Genomic DNA, 11,901 nt, shown 5'->3' with positions numbered 1-11,901 from the left:
TGTCTTTTAAAAGCAGTTGAAATAGGAGTCATTCAGGTAAATTGCTATCCATACAGAAAGTCGACATATCGTGTTTCTGAATAACGATGAGTAAAAGTTTTACGACAGAGACTGGTGTGTTTAAATGTTTACTTCCTGTACTTCTATTTCATCGAACGGCTGTAGCGTATGGATGTACAGCACATATGTTTACTCGAGTTATACCGGTATCAGGATTGACCATGCACCGCTTATATTCAAATAGGAGACCGACAATAGCATGTTAATTTCAATAAAAAAAGTCATTGTGAAATTCAAACTCAGATTGATGGAAGCATTCAATTCAAGCACTCATATCTTTTTTTTATATTTACGTCAAATGCAAAGTGGCCAGGTCACTTAAATGATAGTTATAAATCAAGTCAAGAATAATCAATGTTTCAGAAACGCCTTAATGTGCGTTTAAACGTGTCACAAAACTGCAACACATTCAAATTATCTGCTCTTTAATATGCATAGAAGAATTGAAATCGATTGTTTGGCGGACTCGGATAAAGCTGACACAACGAACAGCTGGTAAAATCACCGATGGCCTTCACATGCAGGGGACACTATATTTAGAAAAACGAAAACAACCAAACAACAATAAACGATATTTCCTCTCTGATCGCTAAGAACGTTAGAATCATACGTTGCTATACTAATCGTATCCGATTTTAATCTAATTCATTAAACGCTAAAAATGGTAAAATGATAATTTTAAATCTATGGCGCAAAAAAAATAACATTTAACTACACTGGCAGGTCAAAAGTATTTCGGAACATTCTAAATTTGCTATATAATCTTACAATTTAATTGTTTTTTCAAAGAATTTTCATGTATTTGTTAATGGGCTGATTTTAGCAAGATTTTCTACGCTCAAGAGTTTTCCTTATATTTCATTTGATAATATTTTCATTATATTCCGTAGTCATTTATTTCAGAAATATAAATTTTTAACAATAAGAATTTTTGTAACGTCATTTTGATGATAATTTGGTTAAAAGTTAATGAATGATGACGGTGCCACGGAAAATTTGGTTTTGATATTACTTTTAAGTTCTATCTGTATGTACATGGGAGGTATTATGCACAGAAATGTTATATGAAGAAATTCGAGATATTTCTTTTTTCAACACACAAAATTTAAATAAAATATAACCACGAATGAAGGCGTGGCAAGTGATTGTACGAAAGCCGGTTTGGACCATTTTCGTTGTAGAAAATAAATGAACGCGTTATATCGCGAAACCTTCGCGTTATTAAGCGAAACGAACGCGTTATATCGCGAAACCGCATTATTACGCGAAATTAACGCGTACTATTATATGACTTCGATTTTTCCCCCTTTCCTGAGTAGCCAATTTTAAACATTCTCACTTTGCTCAAATATTGTTATCAACCCCGAATCCGCGCTACAGAGCGATATAACCACCCAATATCTCGTGTTCGTACCCAAATACAATAACAAGGGACTTTCCCGCAATCCGTGACGTCAAATCCAGGGTGACATAGCAATCCAACAACTCGATTACGCACCCAAATATAGTAACAAGGGAATTTCCCACTATCCTTGTCGTCAAAATTGTATGCTTACATGTACATGTAGGTATGTGCTCCCGGACAGAGTTTAATAGACTGAATTCTTAAATGTTGTAGAATTTTTATTTTATTGAATTCTAAGCAATAATAAATACTGAAGTTTAAATTCATTGCTGACTTTAACTTAACGTCATTTTGAACTCCAGTCGATCACTATTATTTATTCAATCCTATGACAGGTAATGAGAATCATTCTGTAATATGAAAATGTTTATAAATCATCATATTCACCTGAAAACAGGTCGATAATTGTATAATATTACGAAACGTTTGCGTTATTATGCGAATCAAGTTATATAAGACGGTGAAATGGTTTCAGAGTATCAGATACTGAGTGTAAAGATGGAGGGCGAGAACGAAGATTTTTTTCTGTCCAGAATTTTGTAATTCATTGAGAATGATTAATGCAACATCGTATATATCCTAGAACTTATTTCTTTATTGTTAAACACGCTCGTTTCAAATATCGTTTAAGTGTTAAATAGCTTAGAACAACTCTATCTACTATTGCCAAAAAAAACCTCAAAACTTCAGCTTGGGATTGGCCAAGCTCAAAATACAATCTCACTAAACTGTCGCGCCTCGTGTCGATACTCTTCAAAAGTAGCCGATACTTCTTATATGTATATATATATATTCGTGATAAACGCCAAAGTTTCGCGTAATAACGCATTACTTTCTCGATATAACGCGAAAGTTTCGCGATATTACCCGTTAGTTTTGCGTAATAACGCGAAAAAAATATTATTTTCCTATATGAAAATGGTCCCAACCGGATTTCGTATGATTGAACAAAGTTGAAAATACAAACAAACAAACATTAATTGTAGCAGAATTAGGTTGTGCGGCAAGACTTTTGCCCCGAACCTGTATATTATAAAAAAAAATAGCCTTCTTTTGCAAAATCAATTTTCTCATTTCTAAATAACAATTTTTTACCACTTTCTTCAAAAAGAAACTAAATACAAAAACTGCTTAGGACAAAGGAAAGGGGAACAAATAAACATAAGCCCCTGATTATCATTCCCTGTGATCAAAAGATGAAACAAGGGGTCCAGGGGCCGTACGGTCACCTGAGGTCTTAAATACATACTGATATCTGATGATTGTTGTTTTCAAATTAAGAATTTCAGACATCTCACCAGTGTGGCCTTGGAGATAAGTAAAGGGTATTCAACTGAACAGACGTTTCAGTAGAAACACTCCGATTCCCGCAGAAGGATTTTTTAAAAAATTGCTAAAGGCCTCTGGGAGAACCAGTCCCGCCGTTTATCAAAAATTGGTGAATTGTTCATGACTAGTATAGCGATTTAAGGGATAATTGAGATGGACGACTGACGCTGCGCCATGCTATAATTTAAAGCAGCAATCGTGGCCGAGGGGAGGCAACTCGAACTATTCTCTTCTCCACCTTCATGACTTATATTTTATTTCAACTGTCAGAATCATGCACAACTAGGGACCAGAGTAATATGTATTTTGAGCAAGTTAGCAGAAGACTTTCTGGGAAATATTAATCCGATCAGTTTAAAATTTGATGATGCACATCTAGGGATACAGAGGTATTAAAAGGAGTTATTTTGAGATCCATTAAATATCTCTTTTGAAATAGTAATCTTTCGCTTTTCACCTATAGCTAGACCGATAGTTAAAATCACCAACCTAGCTAGCCAGCCCGGGTTCCATTCATCGGAACAACATACAACAAAAATAAAGATGTGCATGAAAATCATTGAAAAAGTACAAAGAGAATAATACCAGGTGTTCCAGAAGAGTAACTTTCTTCTGCTTAATCAACGCAAACATAACATCATACAAATCTAAGTACTGTAGGCCTAATCTGGAATAAGTCACATTCTCAAAATGAGTGCCACGTCCACGATCAAATGATGGGGCCATGTCTTTACAGTGCAATCACACTGAAACTCAATTTCAGTATATGGTGAGACATCACAACTTATCCTAAGAATGTATGCTTGTTGCGTGGTGGAATATAAAAATTTACCCCTTTATCAGTAATATGGGGATGGGTTGGATGTCATGCGACTCTGTTCAATTCATGAAATTTTAGTGGGATGACACTATAATATTTCTATTTGGTGGCCTCATCATTCTTATATAAAGTAATATGGGGACGTGATCGCTTTGTCAATTAAGAGTGTCGGTCACCTTTGTTTAAATGGTTCGACACACCCCAACAGTGCTGAATTTTTTTTCTTTGACAGCTAAGGAATAGCGCTGTCCGTTCTGCTGTGGTTGTGTCATTGGGTAAGACAAGATACCGTAACTGCTCTGGATAGCATATGACGTGTTGTTGAGGTGGTCACCAACTACTACAATGAGACCTCAGTTCAATATGACACTGAATGTTCAAGGGACCATAAACCCAGCAAACAAACAAACAAATCTTAAACATCACCTGTGGAAACATCAAACAAAAGGAGATATATAGCGTATGTAATCAGTTTAATCCATGTTCAGATATCAAAAAATAATCAGCAAGACATCACAAAAGTAACTTCTAAGTCAAACAAAAATCATCAGAGAATCAAACTAAAATTTGAAGGTGCATATATATATATACATGTATATATTTCTATCCTTAACTCTCATGTACAAAACATCTCCATCAATAAGATTAGCAATATGGTTTTTAATAATACTTTCAAAATAAGAGCATTTTTAGTTCACTAAGAAAGATCCGAAACATACATCCATGATATAGTTATAACTCACTCAATTAAGTAAAGTATTTATTGTTTCTCCTCCATGATAACCATAATGTGCCAACCCTCTTCTTGAAAACAGGGTCACGAACAAAAGGACAGTTTACACTAACAAGAGGTCCATGGGCCTTAACGGCCACCTGAGTTTTGATATATTTTAGCATATTTGACCCCTGTGACCTTGGATGAAGGTCAAAGTCGTCCATTTGAACAAACTTGGTAGCCCTTCATTCCAGCATGCTACAGACCTAATATTGGGTCTCTGGGCCTTTAAGTTATCAAGAAGACGTTAAAAGTTTTAAGGATATTTGACCCCTGTGACCTTGGATGAAGGTCAAGGTTATCTATTTGAACAAACTGGGTAGCCCTTCATCCCAACATACTACACACCTAATATCAGGTCTCTGGGCCTGTTGGTAATTGAGAAGAAGTTGAAAATGTAAATTGTTTACGATAGAGGACGCAGGACATACGCTAGACGCCGCCGGACAAAAGGCAATCACAATATATAGGTCAACCGAGACTTTGTCTCGGGTGACTTAAAAATTGACCATAGGCCTAGCAGGCCCTTTAGAGCTGTCCAGTGACTACATTATTTTGGAAATTCCTTTTTGTCAAAAATTAACAAAAGATATTTTTGTAACAATTCAGAATTCATTTCAAAAAGAATTGTACAAAAGACACACATAATATTAACTAGCACCATCCAATCAAAACAAATTGTAAGTTAGGTACTAGAGCCAAAACAAATTGGACTGTACCCCACAGCTGTAGCAATAAATCATAATTCAATGAATTTGATAATTTTGAATATTTTGTTTCAAAAGAACGTTAAGTACATGTACAGTACTGTATATTCTGAACCATGACACTATTTCAATGACCTTACTATTACGTGGATAGCATGAATCAGTAAAATTACTTTTGGAGCACTATATATACATTTGAGATCATGATTATACATTCAGAGAATCTTCCATATGACCTTTCACATAAAAATTGATATTGAAATAAGTTAATTGTCACAAACATATCAAAAATGTGCAAAAAAACTTCTATTACAAAGTGAGTTGCAGCTTATTTTGGTAGCTATATATAGAAACTCATGATAACATATATCCATGGAAAGAATGAAGCACTATATACATATATAGTGTAGGCATTTGAAGAAACATTCCTAAAAGTGGACGAACAGTCAGTATTCCACAATAAGTCCATTGAAATATGCATAACAGACCTAAACACCGCAGCACTCAAGATTTATAAACATGAGGCATGACACTGCACAATATAGCTGTTTTGATAATGATACAGAATGTCATATGTTATAATGTTACAACAATTATCTTTTTATTAACACCTGGGTTGATATGATTATTATACTGGTTGTGTGGAAATGAATTAAACAGATTTGTTAAAATTAGATAGCAAATTAGAGATTATCTGACATTACATGTACATGTAATATATAAATCATACTCGAATAATCATCTTAGTCATGAAACACAAAAGGTCCACAATTTTTTTTTTCATATCATCACTTACACTATATATATAGTACCCAAAAATATCAAAATCAAAATCCTGCAAAAGTGTTAAATAATCTTCCTCTTTATTTTCAGATATGCCATATTAACTATAAACTTAAAGTGTGTTTCTATCTGAAAAGATATATAACTGGTACATCTGTCTGTACTTGGCTACGTATATACATTGTATATATCAACGAGCATTTTCTACATTAGATTTCTATCTACAATTCTTTTTATGTATTGTGCAATAATTATAAATTCCTTGAATTTCATGTTTTTGCTTTAAATATCGAACAATATAATGCAACAAAATGAAAAAAGAAATAATCCGACTAAATATATTTCTGGAAATGACAGAGCATAATAAAAGTATCCGATAAATTAACCATTAGCCATTTCTACTCCTGGACATTCAACTGTGTGTCTGTAAGTGTGCCTTCAAACTTTCTTTACTGTTGAATTCTGTATCACACAAATGGCACATATACATCACAACATTCACTACAATTTTCTCAGATGCATTCATGTGACTTTGCAAGTGATTTTTCAATATATTATTATCATGGAATTGTTCATTACAGAATGGACACTGTACCAGGTCAATGTTTTGTATCTCAATCCCTTCCAACTGTGTATCTCTCGGTGAGCTTGTTTGATATCTAGAATGTCCTGTAATATTCTGAGTTCCATTGACCCCTTCTGCCTTTTGTTCTTGTCTTTCAATTATCTTTTTGTCACAAGTCTCAACAGAATGTTCGCCGTGAGTCAATACATACCTATGGTCTCCAATACTATCAATAAAGACACTCTTCTCGGTAGTGTAAGGCACATATTGAAATTTACTTTCATTTGTTTCCTGTACAATTGTGCTTGACATGAAGTTCTGCTGGCCTCGACCACTAGCCTCAACCAAACTATCCTCACCTTGACTAGTGGGTCCTGCAGGGGAATCAAAACTGGAACTGGAATCGGCAGGTTCATTGTTCAAGTTTGTGTTCGAAGTATTTGTCCCGATTCTGTCTCTATATAAAGTCTGCTCATTAATGTCTTCTTCTGGTTTCATCGGGATAATCACTTCCTCCACCTCGTCAACACTCAGTTGTTGGTAGCTGATGTCATGATCAGGATTTTGAAATCTAGCCTCAATGCCATTAGATAGCGGTATCTCGGATGTTCCTATCACCAATTCATGCATAGTCCTCTCATCGATCACAATTTCCTCAATGTTTTCACCCTGTAACTGTAGTCTTCCTGAACTTCCATCAGAATTGTCTAGCATTCTGATTACGTGTCCCCCGACCACAAAAGACTGGTTGCCATTTCTTTCAATGATGAATGAAGGGTTGCTCATCACAGCACCACCATCCCAAGATTCATCATTTTCTCTTGAGCTTCCTATCCTATCTGAATGGCTGTCTCCTATTCCATGTGATAGGTAGTTGTTTTCACCAATTTGAGTTGAACTAGAGGTAGTACAGCTGTGATGTTCAACAACAGCAGGCCCCAACACGCTCCCGAACGGCTGTACAATGGTTGCACAGGTTGGTTTAGTTTCCTGCAATATGTTGTCTGCACTGTTTCTTTCTTCTGGTAAGCAAGGAATCGTTTGAAATAAACTACGGATATTGTGTGACTTTATAATGTCCCGAGATTTTGGCCTGCCTGAAGTAGTCTTTTCTGGTACTACTGCAGAAAATGAAGAGTTAGAAAATTGTCCATCACTCAAAAGCATTCCTTTTGAATTTGCATTGGCTTCTTGCAGACATTTAGAAGGATCTCTCTGCAATATTCTATTTTTTTCTTCAGGATTATCTCTTATCAAAATGATTTTTTTATCACTTTTTCTGTTATCATCCTCCTGATAATGACTTTCAGTTCCTGTTTGATTGTAGTAGCTAGGTAATACCTGTTCAGCTGTTTCAATAAGCATACTAACTGGATCTAGTCGTGTGGTCAATTTGCCATGGTCACCGCTATGCACTTGAAATGTCTTCGAATTGACGTCTATGGTGTTCCCACAACCTCCCAATGCAGTCTTCTTCAAACATGACTCAACAGTAGAATGGTCAGGAAGACGTTCCATTGTTTTCTTATTCTTTTCAAGTTTTATGTGACATTTCAAGTGATTAACAAGATCAGTAATATTGTCAAAACTATGTTCACATCCCATAGGACACTTGAATTTCCCCTCCTTACTGGAAACATTTTCATGTGTTTCGCTGTAGCCTTGTTTAACATTTATCGAGTCCTCCTGTAACCCACTTTCCACGTCAACAACATGCCAGTTAGAGCTATGTACCTTCATCTCTTCAACTGTTTTGGATTCAAATTGACAGGGTACCTCCAAACATCTGTAGGCTAGTTTCATTCCTGTATGCAAGGAATGGTGCATCTGAAGGCTACTTTTAATCCTGAAGGTTTTGTAACATATCTCACATTTATGCGTCTTGCATGTTTCTTCATAGTGAGACAACATATGATCCTTCAGACTTTGGAATGATGTACACCGCTTTACACAAATGACACACTTTAGCAACTTCATATCAGCATCGTTACTATGCACATCAAAATGGTGTTTTAAATTACCTTTATACTTGAAGCTCTTGGAGCACAAACGACAGGTAAACGGTGTATCTGATGTGTGTACAGCCATGTGTTTCACTAAAGCATAGTTTGTATGAAACTTCTTCACACAGATTTGACACTTGTACTTGCGGTCAACATACTTATTGTGGATCTTGATGTGGGCATTTAGATTAGCACTTGTGTGGAAGGCCTTGTCACAAAATGTACAATGATACGGAGTTTCCCCGGTGTGTCGCCGTAGATGGATATACAGATGATCGCTGAACTTGTACGTTTTGTCACACATATCACATTTGTATGGACGAATGGTCATGTGAGATCGCATGTGTCTTTTAAGGTGGCTATTCTGGACAAAGGCCATTGGGCAATATTCACATTTGTAGTTCTTGTTACCAAAGTGAGACTTGAGATGAACCCTTAGATGTCCATTTTGTGAAAACTGGTTTCCACATATATCACATGAGTAAGGTTTTTCACCTGAATGACTTCGTAAATGCCTCTTTAGATGACAGCTTTGTATAAAACATTTTCCACAAATGTTGCACTGTAGTTTCTTTTCTCCCGTGTGAATACACATGTGGACTTTAAGGTTTTTCTGCTTATAGAATACTTTGTTGCAATACTGACAAAGAAACTCTTTTTGTCTCCCCTTTTCTTCCAACACTTCCTTATCCATCCCTCCAACTGTATGAAGCTCCTTTCCACTCCCTTCAATCCTGCCCATAAGCAACTGCTCTTCATCCCCCATAATTTTATTGTCTACTCCAGAGACTTTCATTTGCCAAACATTCCTATTTAATTCTGCCATGATCCAGAAGAAAGGATGACGTTCTCATTGTCTTTACTGCCTTACAGGACATCTGAAACATAAAACTTAATTATACATACAATTTCTACATACAATCATAGAAAATATACCAAACCACTGCGGGGGAAGGGGGGGAGGTAACACGAAAGGTCAACAAGGACATATTCGTGTGACTATATACAAATGTATGTACCCCTATAATCATTAAGAATCAATCTGTACATATCACTGAGGTAGACATTTGAACTTCAAAGCCAATTGCAAGGAAGCAATATATACATTTTACATGCACTATAAAAAGAAATGTCAAAGAAATGACCTTGACTTTAGACTAGCCCGAGTTTTCTCTGGCCCTGTCACTATGTCTGGTGTAGGGCCAGAGCGCACTACTATATGAAAATGTGGAATTCTCCGACACCATTTGGTGTCGCTAAGAATCTGGTGCAAATACAATAAAATCGGGAGTGACATAACACCTACCTTACATATATGGATAAATGAGATATTTATTTACCCCAGAACACTCATTTAGTCCCACATAGGTGTTTTATTCCGTCCGTATAGACCCTCGCTTTACGCTAGTCAAAATTTCATACTGTTGACCCGCCATTTTGTAAGTGATAGTACGACTAACCACCCGAATCGGAACGCAATGGACCGAAAAGACCACATATCAATTATTGTGTTTTTCTTCTTACATAGTTAAAATTAAGAAAACTAAGCTTATTATTTCCCAAAACCTGTTATATTCAATTCAAAAATTTATTATTTATAAACTATAAGCGGTAGAATATATAAAAATAAACGTTGTATTTTTTTTTCTTTTCGCTCCATCGCGCACTGATCAAGGTAATTAGGCCGCCCACGACCTACATAGTTAGCAATATGGCGTCGAGTCAAGTATGAAATTTTCACTAGCGTAAAGCGAAGGTCTATACGGATGGAATAAAACACCTATGTGGGACTAAATGGGTGTTCTGAAGTAAATAAATATCTCATTTATCCATATATGTAAGGTAGGTGTTATGTCACTCCCGATTTTATTGTATTTGCACCAGATTCTTAGCGACACCAAATGGTGTCGGAGAATTCCACATTTTCATATAGTAGTGCGCTCTGGCCCTACCCCAGACATGGTGACAGGGCCAGAGGAAACTCGGGCTAACTTTAGACCTGATGACCTTGACATTGGGTCAGTGGATTTTTTTTCAATATTTATCAACTTCATGATATCAAAACAAAATGTTTCTCAATGACAAAATACAAAATTTTACCTTGACCTATAACCTTTGGACCCAGTGACAGTTCCTGGTTGCAGAATCGGTATGTCGAAAATTACCGATAGTTAACGACTGTCAAAGGTCATGTCATATAAGGTCACATTCTCGTAATTAAACGGCGAAACGTTTATCACTATATTTTGATGTTGTACATTGGCATACTAGCTAGCTTCGCTCTTTTCAGGCATTGCCTGTTTCATATTAGTGGAATACCACTATAATAGTGAAATCAGGACTTCTCCCCGACCTGACGGATAATGAACCTTCGAAGTCTTATGTTATCGGACTGCTCTTACGTCTTATTTTTCACTGCGAGTCCATGTGGTTGAGCTATTCTAAACACAGGGGCATGTCTAGTCTTAATGAATAGTCAGAAATACAAACAATTTCAGACTAAACATGTCCCTGTGGTCTAAATATGTGTCGTCAACAACCAGCGCAATGTGTCGGGGGGAGGGTTCGGGTTTGTGTGAAGCTACAGGGATTTTCATAAACAACACACCAATATACACACATCCTTATTAATAGGAATGTCGATATGCGTATACATTACCTGAATTGCGTCCTAAGAAGGAAAAAATATCAGCTATAGCTAAGTTAGAGCTGTATGTTGCATTCGCGATGCAGAAAATAAAACCGGAAGAACGTTTACGTATATAATCATAAAACAGGATCCGGAGCTAGTATCACTAACCCGGAAAAGGTATATTCTAAAATTAGCAAGGAACGATAAGTTTGTCCTGAACATATACCATATTGTATCATAAAATAATGATAAAATTGTATGTGAAGTAATTATACACGTTCGGTTAAATAAAACAAATGTTCAATACTGCGGCGACATTTTAAGATATCGCGGATACTTTCAGTAAGGAGGCAGTTCCTAAAAAAGATCATTTTTCACAATATAATTAATAGTTTTAATGCATACACTCTCTTATTCCCTGCCTCTTTGTAACCTCAGAATACATTATAATGTAAATAGTGTTTGTCTATTGGCTGTCAATTTACGATTTAAATAACCATAGAAGAAATATTTCAAAGCCCGAAATGTTGTCATTTTCTTTACATCAGGGTTTTAAAATGGCGCGTGCGATGCCTTCATGACATTGTATTCATGCACGTTTTTTTCTTTCTTTCTTTCTTTTTTCGGAGTGTGTGGGGGGGGGGGGGGGGGGGGGGGGTCTAGGTTGTACAAATTCTTTTCTTCATTCTTTCAAAACATACTCATATAAGTATGCATGATTGAAAACTTCAGTCCGTGATCATTTTTGGAACTGCTGCATTATAATTGATGACTTCAGAGCATTCTGAGAAAGTTTCACACGAGCTTTGGGTGATGATTTTA

General features: G+C 36.1%; 1 protein-coding gene across 1 annotated transcript; it reads right to left on the bottom strand.

Annotated features, from left to right (window-relative positions):
- Positions 1-2,441: 2,441 nt before the first annotated feature.
- On the bottom strand, positions 2,442-11,200 carry LOC117317394. Its single transcript, XM_033872204.1, has 2 exons — positions 11,107-11,200; positions 2,442-9,325 (listed from the first exon to the last, which is right to left on the bottom strand). The coding sequence occupies exon 2, from the start codon at positions 9,271-9,273 to the stop codon at positions 6,292-6,294; it is 2,982 nt and encodes a 993-aa protein (XP_033728095.1). The 5' UTR covers positions 9,274-9,325; positions 11,107-11,200; the 3' UTR covers positions 2,442-6,291.
- Positions 11,201-11,901: the final 701 nt, after the last annotated feature.

Source organism: Pecten maximus, chromosome 19 (genome assembly GCF_902652985.1).
Source record: "Pecten maximus chromosome 19, xPecMax1.1, whole genome shotgun sequence".
Taxonomy (NCBI): domain Eukaryota; kingdom Metazoa; phylum Mollusca; class Bivalvia; order Pectinida; family Pectinidae; genus Pecten; species Pecten maximus.
The sequence above is the reverse complement of the archived record's forward strand: the minus strand, read 5'-3'. Positions and strand labels throughout refer to the sequence as shown.